Source organism: Tauraco erythrolophus, chromosome Z (genome assembly GCF_009769465.1).
Source record: "Tauraco erythrolophus isolate bTauEry1 chromosome Z, bTauEry1.pri, whole genome shotgun sequence".
In the NCBI taxonomy this organism is placed as follows: Eukaryota; Metazoa; Chordata; class Aves; order Musophagiformes; family Musophagidae; genus Tauraco; species Tauraco erythrolophus.
Window position 1 is genome coordinate 85,071,899 of NC_141496.1, and position 22,519 is coordinate 85,094,417.

General features: G+C 39.3%; 1 protein-coding gene across 1 annotated transcript in view; it reads left to right on the forward strand.

Annotated features, from left to right (window-relative positions):
• The window catches only part of PIP5K1B (phosphatidylinositol-4-phosphate 5-kinase type 1 beta), a 115,519-nt gene that overhangs the window by 50,989 nt on the left and 42,011 nt on the right, over window positions 1-22,519 (forward strand). The window contains exons 6-8 of the mRNA XM_086629004.1: window positions 11,478-11,595; window positions 15,693-15,845; window positions 17,597-17,896. Of these exons, the coding sequence (XP_086485130.1) occupies window positions 11,478-11,595; window positions 15,693-15,845; window positions 17,597-17,896 (571 nt within the window). The remainder of the gene's footprint in view (window positions 1-11,477; window positions 11,596-15,692; window positions 15,846-17,596; window positions 17,897-22,519) is intronic.

Genomic DNA, 22,519 nt, shown 5'->3' on the forward strand with positions numbered 1-22,519 from the left:
GGCACACAGCAAGCTCACTACCCTGGATTTCAGGAGAGCAGACTTTGGCCTCTTCAGGAATCTGCTTGGTAGAGTGCCATGGGAGAAAGCCCTGGAGGGAAGAGGGGCCCTAAAAGCTGGTTAATAGTGAAGGATCACCTCCTCCAAGCTCAGGAATGATGCATCCCAACAAAGAAGTCAGGAAAAAAAGCCAGGAAGCCTGCATGGATGAACAAGGAGCACCTGGACAAATTCAAGCACAAAAAGGAAGCCTACAGAAGGTGGAAGCAAGGACAGATAGCCTGGGAGGAATACAGAGAAATTGTCCAAGCAGCTAGTGATCAGATTAGGAAAGCTAAAGCTCCAATAGAATTGAATCTGGCCAGGGACATCAAGGGCAACAAGAAAAGCTTATGTAGGTATGTCGGTGATAAAATGAGGTCGAAGGAAAATGTGGTCACTCTCTGGAAGAAAACAGGAGACCTGGTCACCCAGGATATGGAGAAGGCTGAGGTACTCAATGACTTCTTTGCCTCAGTCTTCACTGGCAAGTGCTCTAGCCGGACTGCCCAAGTCACAGGAAGCAAAGACAGGGACTGGGAGAATGAAGAACTGCCCACAGTAGGAGAAGATCAGTTTTGAGACCATCTAAGGAACCTGAAAGTGCAGCAGTCCCTGGGACCTGATGAGGTGCATCAGTGGGTCCTGAGGAAAACAGCAGGTGAAGTTGCTAAGCCACTATCCATCATATTTGAGAAGTCATGGCAGTCTGGTGAAGTTCCCACTGACTGGAAAAGGGGAAACATAGCCCTCATTTTTAAAAAGGGAAAAAAGAAAGACTTGGGGAACTACAAGCCAGTCAGTCTCACCTCTGTACCCAGCAAGATCATGGAGCAGATCCTCCTGGCAACTATGCTAAGGCACATGGGAAATGTGGAGGTGACTTGTGACAGCTAATGTGGCTTCACTAAGGTCAAATCATGCCTGAAAAACGTGATGACCTTCTACAATGGGGTTACAGTGTTGATGGATTAGGGAAGAGCAAGTGACATCAGCCACCTGGACTTGTCCAAAGTGTTTGTCACTGGTCCCGCACAACATCCTTGTCTCTAAATTGGAGAGACATAACTGGGTGAATGGACCATTCAGTGGATAAGGAATTGACTGGGTGGCTGCGCTCAAAGCAACCAACGGCTTCATTTCTAAGTAGAGACCAGTGACGAGTGGTGTGCCTCAGGGGTCAGTACTGGGGCCAGTGCTATTTACCATCTTTGTTGGCCACAATGAACAGTGGGATCAAGTGCACCCTCAGCAAGTTTGCAGATGATAACAAGCTGGTGGTGTGGTTGACATGCTGGAGGGAAGAGATGCCATCCAGAGGGACCTTGACAGGCTGGAGAGGTGGGCCTGTGAGAACCTCATGAAGTTCAGCAAGGCCAAGTGCAAGGTCCTGCACATGGGTCAGGGCAATCCCAAGCACAAGTACAGGCTGGGCAGAGAATGGATTGAGAGCAGCCTGAAGGAGAAAGACTTGGCGACGATGGTTGATGACAAGCTCAACATAAGCCCACAGTGTGTACTTGAAGCCCAGAAAACCAGCTGTCTCCTGAGCTGCATCCAAAGCAGTGTGAGCAGCAGGTCGAGGGAGGAGATTCTGCCCCTTTGCTCTGCTCTGCTCTCGTGAGACCCCACCTGGAATAGTGCATTCAGCTCTGGAGTCCCTGACACAAGAAGGACATGGAGCTGCTGGAGCGAGTCCAGAGGAGGGCCACAAAGATGTTCCAAGGGCAGGAGCACCTCTGCTATGAAGACAGGCTGAGGGAGTTGGGGCTGTTCAGCCTGGAGAAGAGAAGGCTCCGGGGTGATCTTCTAGCAGCCTTCCAGTACCTAAAGGGACTACAAGAAAGCTGGAGAGGGGCTTTGGACAAGAGCATGTAGTGATAAGACAAGGGGCAATGGCTTTAAACTGAAAGAGGGCAGATTTAGATTAGATCTAAGGAAGAAATTTTTCACTGTGAGAGTGATGAGGCCCTGGAACAGGTTGCCCAGAGAAGTTGTGGCTGCCCCATCCCTGGAAGTGTTCAAGGCCAGGTTGGATGAGGCTTTGGGCAACCTGGTGTAGTGGAGGGTGTCCCTGCCCATGGCAGGGGTTTGGAACTAGATGATCTTTAAGGTCCCTTCCAGCCCAAACCATTCTGTGATTCTATGATTGCCGGCTCATGTTGAGCTTCTCATCAGCCAACACGCCAAAGTCCTTCTCCTCAGGGCTACTCTCAATCTATTGAAATTGAGTACAGGCTTAGCCTCTACTTGTGCTTGATATTACCTCACATGTGAGCAGGACCTTGCACTTGGCCTTTTTGAACTTCATGAGGTTCTCACAGGCCCACCTCTCCAGCCTGTCAAGGTCCCTCTGGATGGCATCCCTTCCCTCCCGTGTGTCCACAGCACCACACAGCTTGGTGTCATCTGCAAACTTGCTGAGGGTGCACTCGATCCCACTGTCCATGTGTCCGACAAAGATGTTAGACTGCACTGGACCCAATACTGACCTCTGAGGAATGCCACTCGCAGTTACCGTAAGGACATGCTATGTATGCAGTATTCCCTGAATTGAGGAATGCGTTCTATGAGTTTTTCAAAGTTTTGTTCATGTGCAGCTTGAATGCTACTTCATAAACTGTTGCTAATAATTTACAGTCCTTAAAAATTACCAGTGTCACTAAAACAAAGTTACACTGATGATCATTTGCAAATAGTTGGAGGCACTTTACAGTTGATCTCTCCTCGTGTAAATTTGCTTGATTCAACTCCTGTTTTCCTCTTAACCAAGAGAGCCTTTAAGGAGAATAAAATTTGTTTTTTGTGTGAAATGAACTACTTTCTTTAGTTCCTAGTAGTCAAGGGTATTCATATTCTTGTTCTGGTGTTAACTATAAGATTTGTGCACAATTTTGTAGTCTTTGTCTTGCAAGTTAGGTAAATATAAATAAGTGAACTATGTGCATGTGTTTTCATACACTAATCACAAAATTTTGTTTGTTTATAAAATCCAAATGACAGCTGGGAAATTTGCATATCATGTAACAAAGCTTTTATTGGTCTGAAAACTGGAGTGCGAGGGAGTGAGCCATCGTATTTGTGAAATACGTGACTGTGACGCAGTGCAGGCTTCTGCAGTTTGTTTGACTGTGATACCAGCTTTGTTGTTCATGGAAATTAAATGAAACATATGCTACAACTGTTTAATTACATAGCACAATTTGGGGAAAAAATCTAATCTGTCTTTTTTAACATAGTCTTAAAAGAAGAAGTAAAATACAATGGTTTGTAGTCCAGAACATTGCATATGTCTTCTCTCCCGTGAAACTTACATGCATGTGCACTCAAAAATGAGGTTTTCCTGTTTAGTATTGGTTTTAAGGGACACCTGGGAGATATTCCTTCTGACTTAAAAAGAAAACAAAGGCAGAAGGACTAGCCTGTTTACACTAACATAAAATTTATTATAAAAGCTTTCGTAGCACCTTTCTGGAAAGTTTCCTATAAATAAATTAATAAATCATATGAGGAATATTAGAAAAATGAAAGTAATAGCCTTTTTCTTTTTTTTTTTCCTGCATAGCTATCTAGTAAGGCAGAAGTATATGGAGCCTCTCTATAAAGAGCACTTGCTGATAGTGTTCTCTGTGAGACTAAAACCTGCTATCCCTAGCAATCTCTTAAAAACCACGACCCTTGATTTCTTATGCTAATGCACAGGAATCTCAAATTTGAAGTCCTTCCTATGTCTCAATGTAACATACACATTCATTGATCTAAAATGGTTTCAATCCAGAGTGGTATTAGTTTGCAGAAATTGTAATAATTTGGGATCGGACAGAATGCTTCAGGCTTCTTTCCTGCTGGTTGAGGGTTGGGTTTTTCATGATGACGTTATGTGGATTGCTCCTGAGTCATATCTGTAGGTAGCTTTGTTACCCTGATTGGAGGTAAAGAACTAAAGTTGCTTGTTTTTTCCAGATAGGGTTGTGCTCCCAAGGTGTGTCTCTGAGGTGCCCTTTGCTTTTTCCTAGGACTGTACCTACGTGTGAAAACAGTGGTGTTAAGTCATTGCTTTAATTACTTCCCCCCCTCCCAATCCCCTTGGATTGGTCTGGGCTGAAAGCAATTAGTTGAAATTAGTTACACCAGCGGGTCCAGTGGGCTGACCTCTACCTGGAAGCACCACGGAGCAAGCCTTTTGCCAGATGTTCACAGCTGGAGGAGAACCTGACAGTGCTGCAGGCGTGGTGCTGAGAGCAGATGCCTACCAAGCAAGGAGCGGCATTTTTCCACTTGCTTTGGGTACGCATCGTTCAGCTGCAGCTCCAAACAGGCTATTAGCTGAACTTCCCCTTCGTTATGAACTGTTCACAGCAGCTTGCCTTTTCGTGAGCTGGCCTGCTCCACCTTCCACACGTGTTTTTCCTGCATCATCCGGGTCTGGCAGCGAGGGGAGAGGGCAGCTGTTCTGCAGAGTCATGGGCACACCTGCTGTGTGGAACGCTGCTGTGGTGGCAGTGATAAAACAGCCCTGAGCTGGTGGAAACGCAGTGAAACAGCCGCCTGTGCACCAGCGAGCAAAACAGCGTAACCCGTGCTCTTTTGCTGTTAGGGGAAAACAGCCAAGAGTTGTTTATAAGTTTTGACAGTTGTAGAAGATAAAGAGTCTCTGTGTATTTCTCAGCCCCTGAGGTAAACCTGAGCACCACCTGTGCCTCAGCGTCGGTAACCACAGCAAAACACTTCAGTGGTGTTGAGGATTCTTGAAGGAGGGAGGGAAACACCAGGGACAGAAAGCGGTTAGTTCAGACCTGAACATAACTGCCTTGCTTATTGTGGTAGATACTGGTGAGAGTCAGGAATAACTGCATGGATTGCAGGTGATGCCTGATCCACAGTTACTTCGTAAGTGGGTTAAATTGGTCAGTGTTTAGCCCAGATTCGTTTAGGTGTTTATTTCCAAAAGTGACTGCGAGTGAGGTACAGGTATCTCTGCACAGTGGGTGGATTTGAATTGCAAAGGTGCTTGCTTTCATTTGTTCATTGTGGTGATGGAGGGGGTGGAAAACTGCCTTTGTTGTTTTCTGCTTCACGTTTTGGCATCCTCTTCATCCGTCCCTTTTTATTCGGTCTGCCCAGGAGTTTAAAGCTTCTTGCTTTTGGGAGCCAAGTGAGGGATTATTAGGGACTCTTATAAAGGAGCTCATTGAAAACGACTGTCCAGATTGAGTTTAAATGGCACTATGCAAATGTGCTCCTTAGACTGAGAAACAAAGGCAGTCTGCAGTGACCTAGGTGATTCTGAAGATACAGCGTATGAAGCCTCTGCCCAGCTCCCTGAACAAGGTGAAACCACAGGGGGAACTACTCCAAGTAACCTGTCTTTTGGCTTTTAAACACTGCTTTGGAAATGCAGGAACAGAGTTGCTTACCTTGTGTTGGTACTGCTGCAGCAGTGGCTGGAGGGTTCAGTGGGAAGGTTGTGCATCCTGCCTGTGCTCTCTACACTTCCTCCTACGATTCAGCTGTGTGGGGCATACTCTCCTCTTCCTGCTTTAAGCTCTGTGCCCCTGACTTCCTTGGTTGGATCCTGTTCATTTCTTGGGGGCACATTTCGTCTCCAAATCAGCCATTTGTGCAATGTGGCTACAGCAGTGTTTTAACAGCTGTGGAGCTGGCTCCAGGTTGTGTGGCCATGCTCAGAAAGTTGCTGGGTTAATAAGCAAGTTATTAACTTATTAGCTCAGTTGCTGGGCTAATAAGCCGAGCTGTGTCAGGCAGTGGTGGCTCAAGCTGGTCGCTGGGCTATGAGTTGGCCATGTGGGCAGCCTGCGAAGCGTATGCACGTTTTCAATGGTGATGCTTGACAAGCTGAACAGAAGCTGCTCCATTGTGTCAGCTAACTTTGGCTGGTCAGTTGTATGCAGCTTCAGAAACGCAGAACATTTGGATGTTTCAGGTTCCATCTCTTTTTGTTTTCTTAGGTGGAGGCTGCTGCTAAGTACAGCTGCGAGTCTGACCTTTTTGCAGCAAGCAGTGATCAGCCTTGTGCGCTTCCCTTGCTAATATGCCTTATTCTCAGGGTCTAGACCCTGCATATTGAGGACACATGCTGTGGTTTCTAATTTAACTAGTAAGTCTGTTAGATGCTGTTGACCTGCATGCACCCTGCAGCTACAGTCATCTGTACAGCGAATTGATTCAATTACAAATTACTTTCTTGTGATGCTAATGAAGATTATTCAATGCTTTCTGCAATTTAATGTCAAAAGCTTGATACTGTGTTATGATAGCATTTGGATGACAGCCCAAATAAGTAGCCAAAAGAGTAAAGAAAAGTAAAACCTTGGACATATTTTAACCAGTCTGGGTTTTACCCTACATCTAAAACTGAAGTAGACTGTTTTCTGGTGTGTTTTTGAAGAATGATTTAGAAAGACAAGGAAACATGACACTCGTGCTTAGAAATATATTTGTACTGACCAGTTACCTTGTACTTAAAGTATAGAATGCTCTGCAGGCTCGGTGTGAACAGTACTCAAATGTACTTAGTTGTTGTGTGACTTATGCCACTGTGTTTCCAGTTGTACGGTTTCACAAGACAGATAAGAAAGTGGCCTGAAGCCTTTGATAAAGCGCTGCTGCTTTTCTTTGGTGCTTCAGTTGCAGAGCTGTGCAGAATGGACCCAAGTTCTGAAATACTTTTTTATGGTTTGTGAGTAAAGTGATAGCAGAGATAGGAGGAAGTAGTTACTGTTTGCAAAACAAATAGCATTCCAAATAGAGATACTGTGGCAACAAAAGCAAAAACATGCTCATTATGGTTTTAGCTGCTTCTTTTAGTGTCAAATTCTTGGTAGATCCGTGATAACCTGGATACTTCCATGGTTATGTAGCCATACTTAAACTATTTTTAAAGTATTCCAAGATCCTTGCTTTAATGGCATCTCCAGTTGGTTGTGAAACAGCCATATCATCATCAGAAGAAAATGTCTCTGTATTCAGCTGTTACATAGATATGATTACCTTGACTTGTTTTGAAGATATTTGCTATTGACAGCTGTATTTTAGAGTTGTCTTGCAAGGGACTGCTTAGGATAGTGTATAGTCACCGATGTATAGGAGAACAGGCAATGAGAAACAAGGATATTACAACTGGACTTTATCCCACAGTATGAAAAACCCAAACACGCACCTATTTGCACAGGTAGTCATAATAGCCACTTCCCTCATGTGGGAAACAATTGCTTTTCTGGAATTATATATAGGAAATTAATACACCAAAGCACTACCTGATCTGTGAGTATGTATTTATTGGATACGATTTGTAGAGTTTAAACACATACTTCAATGTGTGGCAAAGGAACAGCTTTATCCAAGAGCAGTGAAACTGAGATTGAATACTATAAGTTTTTAATATTGGGAGCATTTAATTTGAGATGTTTTATTTTGATTTTAATATTTAAGGACGAGTTGCTTTCACATGAGAGAACCAAGGTGTTCCTCCTCTTCACTCTTTTTACAATATGTACAGGAATGGTACACCTGGGCCCATGACTACAGCGTGACTGTTTCTTTTGTTAAGAGCTACGTCAGAGCCTATTAACATTGCTCTGCCATGAAGGTTTGCTGCCAAGAGATACAGCTGGCCTGCTCTGCCCCTTCAGATGGGTGTGCTATCTCCTGAGTTCTGCCCACCAGGGTGAGGCCATAGAAAAGCTGCCAAGAAACATATCTAGGCATCTTGTTTAGCAAATTTTTGCAAGCCACGGGGTTAGCCATTAAAAATAGATTTAGTTTTAGTTCATTTTTAGTTCGATATTGCACCACCTATACTTTAAAACAACTCTCAGCATTTACTAAGAGATAGGTTAATATGCACATACTGTCATTGATTTAAAAAAAAATCTAAAATTTTAATTATTAAAGAAAACTTGCATAATAAGCTTAATCTGTCTTTTTTTTTTTTTTCACTCTACCTACCAATCTTTTGCTTTTGTGTGGTCTTTAAGCTAAGGTTATTAAAATACCTCATAAGTTATAATTGCTTGCTAATCTTTCCAAAGCCTATATTGTTTGTCATAGCTCATATACAGAGACTTGAATTCTTCAAGATTGCCAGAATCAAAGCTAGTATTAAAAGCTTTCATTTTCCCTTTTCTTTTTTTTTTTTTTTTTCTGATAGACCTGTGTCCTAGACGGTCTGAGAGGAAAATTATACGATTACCTCCTTTTTTTAATAGAGTATGTTTCTATTACGTACAAAGCTCCATTTTGCAGATTAAGTTTTTTGTCAACAGATCACAGGTATTTTTCTTTTTCAACTTCAAAGACATCATCGTCCCCATGAAACTCCCTAGCCTGATTAAACGTTGTTTTATATATATGCACATGTACTTTAATCCAGCCAGAGTGAAATGCACGTGTAAAATGCAACAAGAAAATGTGAGGAGAAACTATGAATTACATTCTCTTAAGAGCTAATAGAGTGGAATTGAATCATTTGATGTATAAATAAGGTGGAGATGTATTTACATTAAGCATTCTGTACAGTGGAAACTGTCCTTTTCAGATAAGAGCAAGGATATACTCAAGCAACAAGGAATTTGAAGATTTTCCATTACTGTAGAAAATTACTGGAAGCGAAGGTGCTTTTTCTATTAAAAGTAGACACAAGAAAACCTTACAAACTTTCTTCCAGAGAGGTAACCAAGAAATCTTAAATTTGTGTCAAGCTTGCTTCTTGCATTACTGTTAGGATCCTGTAAACTATTCTATTAGGCAATGAAGCTGAAATTAATTAATGTCTTTAACAGAAGTGGTAGAGTATGATAAAAAGCTCTGCAGACCTTTATTAAAAGAGATTTTTTTAAGATGATTTTACAAGTCTGCATGGTGAAATTGACTATCATATCTGTAATAAAATAAGCTCATGTGCTCTAAATACATGGGATTGCCCTCCGTGTAGATGCTGTTCCAAAATAATTGCTCTGTTTTGCAATTATTCTGGAATAAGTCTCCACTTACTATGCATTACTGTCCACTTCCAGACCCAGTATTTGTCATTTTACTTCATATGTACTTCCGAAATGGCTTGAACTCTCGGTATTATTGTAGCAAACCTCCTGTCTTTGTTTCAGCTTGGTGAAGTTCCGACAACAGTACATGTTCTGGTATAGTAAAAATGTGCAATCTATTTATTGCTACACTTTCACAAAAGCAACTTTGAGTGATGACTGCTGGAAGCAGATTTATAGAGGTATTTATGTACTGAATGGTAGGGCTTTTTTGTAAAGTTTAAATTATTAATCTTCCCTGACAATGATGTGATGCTTTAGCAGAGGATGTTCTGTTCTGTTCTTGTCTGCATCTTACAGCAATTAAGTGCATTTACAAATATGCCCCCAGGTTCTGAGTGTAGCTATATGTTACCCATGTGGCACCCTCATATTGCACAAAAATTCAATGAGACACATCCAGCTATGTAAAACTTAATGTCGGACAAGACTGGCAGTGTTCTGAGCAGCTGAAAGACCTTTTAAAGAAAAACATTAGCCAATCTTAACTGTAAAGGAAAACTACCATTTTCAGCCTTGTATCCTATTATTTACATTTTTTCTGAATAATGGAACAATAAAATACATGTGGATTTGATTTTAATACCTTGAAGTTGTGATACACTAGACTATAAATTGATCAGACAAGTTCATTAGGACTAAGCAGCCTTCACTAGCTGTTAACCATGTGATTTAGCACTTCAAGAAACAGCAGTGTTCTAATGTCTTTGTATCCTTGGTCATCCACAACCATCTTTTTATTCGTGATTTCCAGACAGAAATCAAGTTGCTTCTTCCTTCCTTTCATCTCCTATTCTAGAGTCTCGTGTTCAAGTATATGCACTTCTGCAGCCTGAGAAAGCTTGTGCTCCAGCTCACACGGTTCAATTAGCAGCGGTTCCGTTCTGTTGGGTTTTGGCAGTACGCATGCAGGGACAGCTAGGTGGGTTAAGTAGACTGTCGTCAAATTGTTATTAATTGTTAATAAATTAAATATTTTTTTATTTTCCTTTTTTGTACACTCTGGATATTTTTATTGCCAAGTGTAGAGGTATATGCTGCATTTCTGAACAATTTAGTTAGGATAAATGAGTAAAGAAGTGCTGGAAGACCTGAGTTCAGCCACTGTGTCAAGTCTTGGATTTTGTACTCATCTGTTTATCAAACCATGGGGACACTGACCAAACTTTGTCTTAAAGCTCTTCTTGTTTGTGTTGAAATCATAGTGTAGAACTTTACTCTTCTGCTTAAAAGCTTTCTTTTAGTTTCCATCATAAATGAATCCACAGGTATTTTTTGTATGTTTTTTTTCTTCTGGCAGCATTTTGCTGCTGACCTTTTCCTTTAGCTTAAATCACGTAGTATTCATCTCAGGACTCGTACAACTGTAGTCTGGAAATACGGTGAGATGTTAAATATAAAACAAGGAAAAGAGCTAAGGAGGCTACAATGATTTTTTTCATTTATTCCCTCATCCACTCCCCTTTAAGAAAAGATTGTATTCCAGGCTGGTCACCCTAGTAGTCTTGGTCGGTGCCTCTTCTAGTTTGAATCTGTATCTTGTGTAATAACTGAATATCATTTTCCATAATTCCCCAAAGGGTCTGTATCCTGTGTTCCTATTTAACCAACTGAGCATGTCAGCTAGTGCTGGTTTAGATTGAGATGGGGTAAAATATGTGATGTGACAGGCAGACAAACAGAAAACCACTTTAAGGTCAGCAAAGCCAGAGTGGCTTCCTACTTCTGGACTGTGCTAGAAAGAAAGAAAGAGATAGCATAGCTGCAGTTAGCCTACAGAAGGGACTGATGCTGAGGATGCCATTTCATAAACAAGGCTGGGCCAATCAGTGTTTGCCATCTGCAGTCCTGCTTCCTCCCCGCTGCTCCGGCCGCACGGTTCTCCCCTCTGTTGTGCTATCCTAAGGACAGTCTGTCTGACTCCTCTGCAAACCATTTCAGGTTTCATGTCAAGCTGGTGTAAGGTCTTTTGCTGCGTCGACTTCCAGACTTTTTGCAAGTGCTTACGTGAGGTGAGGTGACCCTTCCTGCATCAGTAAGCTCTTAGACTGGCTTACCTCGGAGGGGTATCTGAAGTTGTAGCATTGGTTTAAACCTGATCGTTACACAACCGGATGTGGGTGGTGAAGATAGTCATTTCCTTTAAGGCAGGAGAAAGGAATTTGCTGGCAGTATTCTGCCTCTCACAAACATGTCTATAACACTGATAAATGGTGATAGGGAGGTTTTTCTGCATTTATGACTCTTGTCTCGCAAGGCCAATGGTTGAGTTAGGCAGTTCTACAGCAAAACCAGCTGCAAGAAGAAAGTCACTAAAAACTGCTCAGTAATAATTGGGTTTGGTTTATTTTTGTTGTTTTTTTTGTTTGTTTTCAGTGAAGGGAGCAATCTCACCCCTGCTCATCATTACCCTGACTTCAGATTTAAGACGTATGCACCTCTTGCCTTCCGCTATTTCAGAGAACTTTTTGGTATCAAGCCTGATGATTACTTGGTAAGAGCTTGCAGTTTTCCTTTGAGTTACAAATGATTGTAATGTATACTAGTTTCACAGTGACTCAAGAGGATGCTTTAAAGATGCCTAAATGGGTAGTAAATTTTGTGTATGTTTTTGTTGAGTGTATATAACTAGTCAGTATTTTTAGTGTCTTATGAAAATTTTGACGCTTCATCTTTGAGACAATTCCTATAAAAACCTGCCTTGTTAATTGACTAAAGCAACTTGAGCATTACTGCTCATTCAGGTCATTGTTTCTAGAGAAATTATAATCAGTACTTGTGTGACTTCTACCAATTCAGTTCTAATAAAGTGCTCTTGTGTTATTTGCGTTATTTATTCACTTCATTAAAGAAGTGTTTGTCTGCAAATGTTCCCATCTAGCCTTGAGAAAAGTGGGTGGCGGGCTAAAAGAGAAGCATTTTAGAGTATCTTCTTTGTTCTCTGTATTTTATAGTTTGAAGATTTATTCCTTCTCAATATTCAACTGTTTACGTGAGAAAAAAGTGATGCATTTGCTGCTGTCATAGAAGCAGACTTTATCTCGTAGAACCACCTTGTGCACTGCCAGGGAAGAGGATTCACCGTTTTACTTCTCCTGTAGTTCTGCTTTTGGAAGTGTAGTGTGAAAATAAAGAGCTGGATTGTTTTCTAGATACTTACCTCATGTCCAGTTTTGTCTCATGCTGGTCGACCCAACAAATCTGAGTCCCAGTACAAATTAGCAATTTTGTACATCAGAGTTTTATTGTTAGCTTCTTTCGAATGAGCTTGTAGATCTTTTTGTTCCATTATTAATAACTATTTCTTTAAAACCAGAATAATTTGAAAGAGCTTGAATGAATAATAAAAAAAAATTATTAAATAGTGCTGAAACATTACTTAATATATTACTTCACTGACTTCTGTTGTGTTCAAGTGTGTTTTAAGGGTTATTTTTCCTTCATGGACAGTAAGCCTAAAACCAAAACTTAGCTGATTTTGCTTTTATTTAGGTTGAAGGTGGGTGTCTGATTTTAATCCTTCAGTATTATGTATAGATTTTGTATTACTAGCCCTCATGACAGCAGATATATATATAAAAAAATCATTGCTTTGAATTATAGATGTTAGTAGCAGGGAAGTGCACTTGGGTTCGAGTTTTATGAAGGTGTCATTATGTAATATGTTGTGTACCTGGCAAAAGAAGTAGTATTTGGGTTGTGTTTCTAGCTGCTAAAAAGACTGTGCTTCCTAGAGTAAAGCTGTGATCACCTGCAACTTCTGTTCCATCTAAGGAACCGTTTGCACTTGCATAAATGAAAGGTTAGAGAAAGACTGCTTGCTGTTGATAAGAGATTTGTGACACTCAGCCTGGCTACAAGATGAGTAATCGCTGAGGGAAATTCCCAGTAAAGGCAACTTGTTGCAGATTCTTTTTCCTCTTGGCACAGCAAAAGACACTAGTGACACATTTCCCAGTAAAAGGGCAACGAGAAAAGCTAGTTTCAAGATTAAGTGTACCTTCTTTTCTTGCAAATGCGAAAGCAGATTTCCTTCAACAAACATATTTTTGTGAAGTATAGTTGGAATTTTGGTATCCATTCTTGTAACTGATGCATGCCTCTGGTAGGGTTGTATTTGCTCTGCAAGCATGTTAGAATCCATTTCTGTTGTTTCCAATTCTAAAAGAGCATCACTTTGCAATCAGAGCAGGTTGCACGCCCTTGCGGTCCGGATGCAGATGTGATCAGTGGGATACTATGATGGTAAAACAAAACTATTTTTACTTTGGGATGCTTTTCCCAATTGGTTATGATCAAAATATCTGGTTACAAGTTTGCTCCCAGTAGCATATGTCAGGATTCTGGCTGAACAGTCCCTCTTGTTTCTGTGAGATCTGGATCTGTCATGTAGTGACTGTAATTCCAATTCAGTATCTAAAGCACTTTACTGTAACAGTACGCCAACTGATTGTCCAACTGTGGTTGAAGGGGAAGGAAAATAAAGTAAAAAGAGGAGAAATTACAGAAAGCGTACGTGAGTTACACTGTTGATTTGCAATGACGAAGCCCAAAGATTTACAGTTTCACCTTGTCCAAGGAGGTTGAGTGGTAATGCACTGCAGGAGTCAGACCGGACAACAGGGGTAAATACATTTGAGCAGCTGGTAGAATTAAATTGTCACTGGAAACCTCATGGAGTTCTGTTGTTTTGCAGGGAAACTTCTTGATCATAAAGTACTTAACTGTCAGGGGCTTGGGGATTTTCATACTTTTCAGTTTTGATTTAGCTTTCATAAATGTCAGGTCAAAATTAGCTGTACTTTTTGTATAGCAGCACTTTGTGGGTAGACTTTTATTTTACAGGAATGACCTCAACTGTAAAATGGTCAATGCACAGTGTAGGTTAATATCTCATGCTTATGCTATGCTGTTTTATTGAGCTTTTCATGTTTAGGATAATTGGTTTCAAATGCTTACAACAATGACAATTGCTCATGAAGCTTTATATATTTTCGCAAGAAAAACACAGGGGTTGCAATACAGCTGCTGATTTGATCTGAAGGCCTGTAGTGTTACAAACCAGTATTGCTGTTGTATCTGTAGACAATTGCAGCTATAGGATTAATAAGAAAGGTCTCTCATAGGAACTGAGTGAACTAGAGAAGCAGGGAGAGAAACAGGAAACATTTTTATAGCATGCAAAAGTCTCTTAAAAATTGCAAGCATGGGAAAAGCCTCAGCTGGAGCCAGGATAAAAAGATGCATTAAGGCGGTGGTTTGAGTCCATAGGAAGCATGCTTCTTTAGTTCAAATGCTCAAAAAAGAACATATTTATTAGATTTTATTGTATGCCACCTGCTGAAATCAATGGCAAGATTCCAGTTAAATTTAATGAAGGCTGTTTTCAACAAACAAAACGTTTTGTGTTGGTTTTTTTTTTTTCCTTGTGGAATTGCTTAACTCACCTCAGGCAATGACCCGATAAACCAGATATTTGTTACTGAAACAGTTATTCCTTGTATTCTGAGAAGACCAGAAGACATACTGCACTGCTAAGAATAATTCCCTAGTGCTTACTCTACTCACAATTCACATCCTGTGTAATTTTGTTTCTTTCAAAGACTGAAGTTTAAAATATTGGACTGTACAGTAAATCTCCAAGTGTGTAAAACTCATGATATATAGCAAATGAAAAAAGTGTGTGAGTGAACATTTAATGATATTATATTTTAAACAAGCTCTCGACTTTAATATAAACTGATTTTTCTAAGTTTTTGAACTTAATGTCTCCTCTTCATTTAGTTTGAATGAAGCATGAAGTGTGAATTAATGGAAATTTAATAAATGTACATCTCACCTCTATATGAGATCTAGTTCTACCAGTAAGGAGTACTCCTTGGTGCCTTTTTCCTTCTTAATATGATTGTAACTATTCCTGTCTCCCTGTGGAAGAGAAAGCCTGTCTAAGCATAATGGTCCTCCAAACACAAATTTTTGGTGCTTACTGGTGCTTAGTTTTTCTGTTTCGAGCAGTTTTAAATTAGAAAGCTGTATTAGCAGCTATACCAAGATTATTATTCTAATGGTTTCAATCCCAGTTTCACAGAAGAGGACTTGGCTATTTGTCTGCAGTGAGAAACGTCTGCTTCCAGTATGTTTATCTAACATCTTCCTATGCCTGTTTCGTAAATGGCTATGAAAAGCGAACAGTTGCAGTGAAAATGTCATCTTAAGGCTTCTGACTCAATAATTTGCAATGCTGATGGTGTGAGGATGGGCTTGCTCTACCTCAACCGTTGGCTCCACTCCAGGGCAAGTTCAGCTGATGCAGTGAGATGTGAAGAGGGACCATACACTCAGCTGCCAACTGCTTTTCCATGGTTGTGCAGCATGTCCTGGGCAGAGTGGAGTTTAACAACTGCCCTGCCAAATCTCAGCCAACTTACTGTGACCCACCTTGCTGTACTGTAGTAGAGTTGCTGCCTTTGAAGCCCAAAGAATAAGCTCCATGATTCTCCTGTGCCTGTTTGAACCTGCAGTTCTTTGTATTAAACTTGTGTTTGAGTAACGCATGCGTTGGCAGTGAAAAACAGTTTTTGTCTTTTCCAGTACTCAATCTGCAGTGAGCCTTTAATTGAATTATCCAACCCAGGTGCCAGTGGGTCCTTATTTTTTGTAACTAGTGATGACGAGTTCATCATCAAAACAGTTCAACACAAAGAGGCTGAGTTTCTTCAGAAGCTCTTGCCGGGTTATTATATGGTAAGTAATTCAAGACTCTATTATATCTATATTTTTCCTGTTTCGTGACACTTCTGAAGATTCAGTTTCATTTGTTGTCTTTTAATCTTTCATTGACTGTATCCATATCTTTCATAATATTTTTGACATTTTTTACCTGTGTTTCAACTTTGTACCCCACACATCAATCAGAAAGAATAGATATAAATCAAGGATATATTTAGGACAATAATTGCTGTTCTTTTAGCGTTCAAGATGGAGCTGAATATCATCTTCTAATTTGATACCAAACTTTGCTTCTATTAAGTTAGTAATAAAAAAGTTGCTAAATTTCTAATTCAACTTTTTTTCTCCGTTTTGTGTTTGTCTACCCTCTGCATTTCACTCAGAGTGGACAAAGAAACTAGACCGGTCAGTTTCACTTTTATTCTGGACTACTTCTGATTTCCATTTCTCATGTATTAAAACAATGATGTAAAAATACTTTTACCCATATAATTTGTTCAAAACTCATTTTTTAAATGGAGCTTTTTGAGAACTGATGTAAGTCGATTGTATGGTTTTATGTGTGCCAGTCATCAGAAAGGGAAACCATTGATCCAAAGTAAATAGCACTTAATTCTTTGTTTGTTTTTTGTTTTGTTTTGTTTGTTAGTTTTTTTTAAACAAAAGCCACTCATACATATGAACAGAGATTCTTCTGAGTGGTATGCAGGATTTCCAGAGTATTAGATCTGTGACTGACTGACTTTCCTTTCTTTGCTTTCTTAAATAAAGTTACCCTCTCACTTGTACTAACATTGGGAAATATTGTCATTATTATACTAGAATAACATGGATTCACTGTTTGATGCTGTCAGTGCATGATTTTTTTTAAACAAAAAGAGCAAAGGTGGCAGGTACTTTTTTTGTTGTTGTTTCTAATCATGATAATCAACACAGCATAAGTTTGAGTTATTACAAGTAAATGTAAGGCCACTTGGCATTGTTTCTGGGAACTTCATTCTCATTGCTACCATATACAAGGATTTCCAAAGTGTGTAACTTTAATCACCGTGATTATTTCCTTTGAAAGTACTTTCTTCCCATAGTTGTATGTTGTGTCTTAGTAATCATGTAACTTGAAGTAGTTTTTCCCTTTCTGGCTTTTTCATGCCAAAACCTTTGAGTAATTGTATTCAGAAGGAGGATTTTCGCTCTCACCTGTCTTATCCTTTCCTAGTTAATTTCTTGCCTGTTGTAGAATTTGGAGTATTTCACACTTTTCTGCTCTGATGGTTAGTCGTGGTTCTGTTATGACCTCACACTCCTGTAGAGACAACCTGGTCTTTTGGCACTAACTCTCAATGTGAAAAGCAGGGGTTCTGTTTTTCAGAATCCAAGTCAAGATAATGAGAACTGCTTTTGACCCAAACTCCTTCCAGCAGGTGGAATGCAAATGTTGTTCAGGTCAGAATTAAGTCTCCAGGATGCTTTTAGGTTTGCCCTACTCTGCTCTTTCATGGGACGTGAGAAAGAGAAACCTGACATAAATGCAGTTACTGCTCTGCTCTTGACCTACGTAAGTTCTTGGCAAGTAGGCAGTGTTTAAGGTAGCTTTCTGAAATACAGACCCACAAAGAAAATCAGCTGGTCAAAGAAACTACACTGAATGGGAAAACATGCATAGTTTTCTTGATGCTTGTTAAATTCTTTTCATAGTAAAAAAAACTTTCTTAAGCATGGAATTTTATGGAAAATAGACATATTTAACAATATCTCTTTTCTTTTAGAATCTGAACCAGAATCCAAGAACTCTTCTACCCAAATTTTACGGGCTGTACTGCGTTCAATCAGGAGGCATTAATATTAGAATTGTTGTAATGAACAATGTTTTGCCACGAGCCTTGAAAATGCATTTCACATATGACTTGAAAGGCTCCACGTACAAACGGAGAGCATCAAGAAAAGAGAGGGAGAAGTCCAACCCTACATTCAAAGACTTGGATTTCTTGCAAGACATGCATGAAGGGTTGTATTTTGACTCTGAAACACATAGCGCGCTAATGAAAACACTACAGCGGGATTGTCGAGTGAGTAAAAATTATTGACTATTTAAACTTCTGTGTTCACATCTGTTCTAGATGTACCTCAGCAAAACCTCAAGGTGAGGCCACCCCAATGCTGAGTATAGTGGGACAATCGCTTCTTTCAACCAGTTGGCTATACTGTGCTTAACACACCCCAGGATATGATGGGCCATTTTGGCCACCAGGACCCACTGCAGACTCATTGAGCTTGCCATCTAGCACAACCCCAGACCTGTTTCTGCCAGACTGTCGCCCTATTTGTCTGTACATCCAGGATGACACTGATCCATCTGCGGAAATACAGATTAATACAGGAAAGTAGTCCACTAGAGTATTTTTTTATTATTGTTCTTGCTTTCCATTAGTTCGGAGATTTTAATGATTTCTTTCTGAGGCACAGTAAATAGCTCTGTGGCACCATTGTTACATATGGCAAACTTTATGTAGAGCTGCAAGCTCAGTACTGCTTTGGTAAGTCTGCCTCTTTGTAAGTTAACAAGAGCTAGGAAACTTGAGTGGGGGAGGCATGTTTTGTGACAGCAGTCTCGGTTCTGGAGCAAAGTAATTTCTTCTTCAGCTGAAAGATAGTGCTTAATGTCCACATAGCATTTTCAAGGCAGGAGAAGGACACCTAGCATTGTCCTTTGAGAGGACCTTGGTGAATGGAATCAGTGTCTGTCGTGAACAGGGAGAACTGTTGTAAAATGAATTTTTTTTCTGTAGCAAAGGTAAGAAAATATAAAGTGGGAAAAGAGGGAGTTAGCCAGGTCTCTCAAGTTTCACAAGATTCACAGGCATTGTGGAAGGAAAAGATTGGCTTTGTCTGAGGGGAATCCCAAGAGTTTCATAATAAAACAGCAGAATGGGTAGACTGAACTCATCACATGGAAGAGGCATCCTGAACATCAGAGTTTGTTGTTCGCTGGCACCTGTGGTGCAAGATGGTAAGCGTTGTTTTTGCACATGAATCGTTCTTTTTGTTTAATTATCACAGAAGTCTGCAATGCCTTGTGCTTGGTTTGTAAAGCTGGGTGACCTAATGTTCAGCTGCATATTCAGTGGAAGACATTTATCTAACACCACACATTGTTCTTTCTGTAGCCTCTTGCAGTGAGCGTTTCCTGAGCTCCTGACATGTGTGATAATGCAGAATGCATCAGTATGTCACATCTGGGGATCTGGATGCCCTTTTGTGCATCTCCCCACTTGTCGAAGGTTGCTTTCCCAGTCGAAGCGTGGGGGGATCTATTGTGTAGAAAATAATAAACAGAATCTAAAAAAGGGAACTGCTCTGAAAAGTAAAAGCAAGAATCAGTTATTTAAATGTTACATATAAAGGGGAGTCTTACTGGTTCTTTGAAAGTATGGGTAAATTCCTTCTATGTGTTATTTGAGTGCTGAACTTAAAACATCAGCTTTTTTAGTGTGTATGTGTATCACACCTACAATGCACACAATTGAAAATTTGAACTAGCTTTCAAATTCCAGACTATTTCTGAGATATTATAGCTATGCTGTCCTTGCTAGCAGGGACTGTCATTGTTACTGGAGTGTGTGTGTGGAAAGACTGGGGACACACTACAGGCAAACAGTGTTAAAAATAAATAATTTCACTTGCCTGAATACCTTTCCCAAAAGTCTTTGCTTTGAAGCCTTATTCACTTCAGAATGCTTTAATTTGTAAAGGCAGTGTGACTGTATTTTGTGTAATGGTAAATACTGAGAATATAGGAAGGTAGTTTCAGTAGCTGTCATGTATTTTTAGTAATCATGCTGATAGCTACTCTGATCATTGTATAAAATTATGAATTATTAAAGAATAAAACAGATTCTCCAATTTTCAAATAAAATTAATCTTATAAGTATTAGCAGAAACTGTTCTGTTCATGAATGAGACCGAGAATTAAAAACTTTATGGCACATAAGCAAGTACTAGGTAAAAATGAAGTCAGTAAAAACATTAAAGACAGTTTAAAGTGCATTTGGGGATTTCTTCTTTTTTTTTTTTTCCGTAAAGGTCTGGAAAATTAAACTCTACAGCAAACTTATCAGCTGTTGTCTTTTGTTATAAACACCTGATCCTACAGAAGTTTTTTCTGTGTGGAGGAATACTTACGTGGGTCAAAGGATAAGCTATGGTGCTAAGTGATGTGTTAGGTAACATTAGCACAACTCTGTATCAGAAAGTCTAGAAGTGAATTAATAGTAGCATTTTATTTTTCGTAGTAGATAAGGAATCGAAGTAAATCTAGGCATCCATTATTATTTATTTGATCTTTATTGGAGCTCTTAAGCAGTTTAATAAATATAAATTACCTCTGTTCTGAGCAGAAAGCATGGGGAAGACACCTGATCTCTGGTAGAAGGAATTCACAGTCCAAACACACTAGTAATAAAGTTTGTCTTTTGATCATCCCATGTTTAAAATGAAGATATAGTTTTATAGAGGCATATGTCAAAAATTGCTGTAGGAAAGGCACACCAGCACATCTTATCAGAATATGGTCCAGTGATTTGATTATGAAAACGCTCTTAATATCTTCCCTATAATCCCTTAAAGTACAGAAGAGCTCCTAACTGTTTATTAAAACAAAAAAAAGAAAAAAGTCTCTTCTGAAGCTGACAGTGTCATGGTTATACAGAGATATTGTTCTACAAACTGTTTCTCATCTAGTTACCTAACAAAACATGTTAATGTAACTTTAAACAAGAAACATTAATTTCAGGAGAACAGATAATTGCAGGATTCTGTATTTGTAAATCTTTGCTTCACACACTCATGTGTTTACAGTATGTTCTTGAATGTTAACTAGTCATATGCAGGAATTTGGGGTATTCTATTAAAAATAGCCTGGTTGTGTTTTTCCTCTTCCATCTGCTGCTGAATGCAAGAGAAAAGAAAATTGAAAGGAGGAGCACAAGCAAATGCAGTTAGATCAATTAACTGGGCAAATGGAAAAAAAAAATCCAAATATTGTTCCTCTTGCTCTTTACTTTGCTGGTAATGACTGCTTAGTAAGATGTTTACACGTATGCACTCAAATAACGTCTTTTTGTCAGTCAGTGGTCAATTCCTAGTATTTCTCTCTCCTCTTGCATGACACTTTTTCATGTATTTAAATATTGGAGATGAAGAAACTATTTATGCAACTCAAACAGTATTTGTGTATCTTGAAATTTGGGATAAAATTGCCCAGCAAAATTGCAAAGACATGATATTGTAAAAAATGAAGTTAAGATTTATTCCTTGCCTGGGTAAAAGGTGGGGAAAAAGTGAGGCAGAGTTTCTAAGAGCACTAGTGATGTTCATTTGTTACTTAGGGATGACTTTTTTTCTTGATGAAGCATGTTTAAGAGCTGGCCTGTAAATTCAAAACTAGTTCTCGGTTAATCTTGGTGACCTTAGGTATCCTGTGACACCTATGACATTTAAAACTACATTAACAAATGTTGTTTTACACGAACAGACAAGGCAACATCACTGTGAAACTAGGGGATTTCGTCTTGCAGTAGGTAATTAGATTTTGTGTCTCAATAAGAAGAGTATTTTTTGAGCTCTAAGTGTTAGTGACATACAAGTAGGCAAAGTACGCGTGTTCTATGATTTCTTGCTGGGACTATTCTTCCAGATTCCTGAGGGTGGAAAAATAAGTTTCTTTCTCTGTAAATACAGTTGTTACTAAGAAGCGTGACTCAAATAATCTTTACTGTTTCCTAAGGTATATCTTACTGCAGATGAGGAAACCAAAACCTTTCCTGATGGGTGAAGATTGATTCGATGTTGTTTCCTCTGTGGCAGAACACTTAATTTTATAGTGTATTTTTGCAGTAGAAAATTAGGAGAATGATTAGATGCCTTATAGGATATTATAGATAGTATCTCCACACTATCTGGAGAATTAAAAGTTTGTGAACATCATTTTTTGTCTGGTGTTCGGAGTAGGAGTTCAAGTCATGGAATGTTTTTTTTCTCGTTGCTTAAAATTTTTCAAGACATGAAGGACAAAATGCTTTGCTGCTAAAACTTTTAAGTAGAACCAGAAGCCAAACAACAGAATTCAGCCTCTCGTATTATGGGATTTCCCTTCTGAAAATATTAAATGGAAATTGAGCCTATTTATTCCAAAGTTGCACTTTAGTGGAATTATTTGTATTTAGTTGATGCAATACTGTTATGGTTTCTGTTTTGGTTTTCTCCTTTTTCAGGCATTCAATAGCAATGGTTGAAAATCTTTCTGGCGTAGTTCATAAGGGGCACTCTCTACATTTATAAGAATTTAATGCAAGTGTTGAGGAACGTTTTAAACAAAAATATGTGGTTACCTATTTTTCATTTGTCAGTTAACATTAGAATAATTAATATATTGATACCTGTATTGCAAAATATTTGTTACAGAAGCAATTACAATTAATCTGGTTGTGGTCGTGGCTGTTTTTAAGAACAACAAAATAATTTCAGGATGTCTTTACTAGTGGAATTAAATGGTTTTTTGGAGTCTGCATTTTTTCTATATTAGCAAAGAACACTATGGACTTTCTAAGGAAACTACGTTTTAAAAATTGCATTAATGGCCTGACTAACAAAGACACGTTTAAAGACAAGGAGATTCAAACTTGGAGACAAAG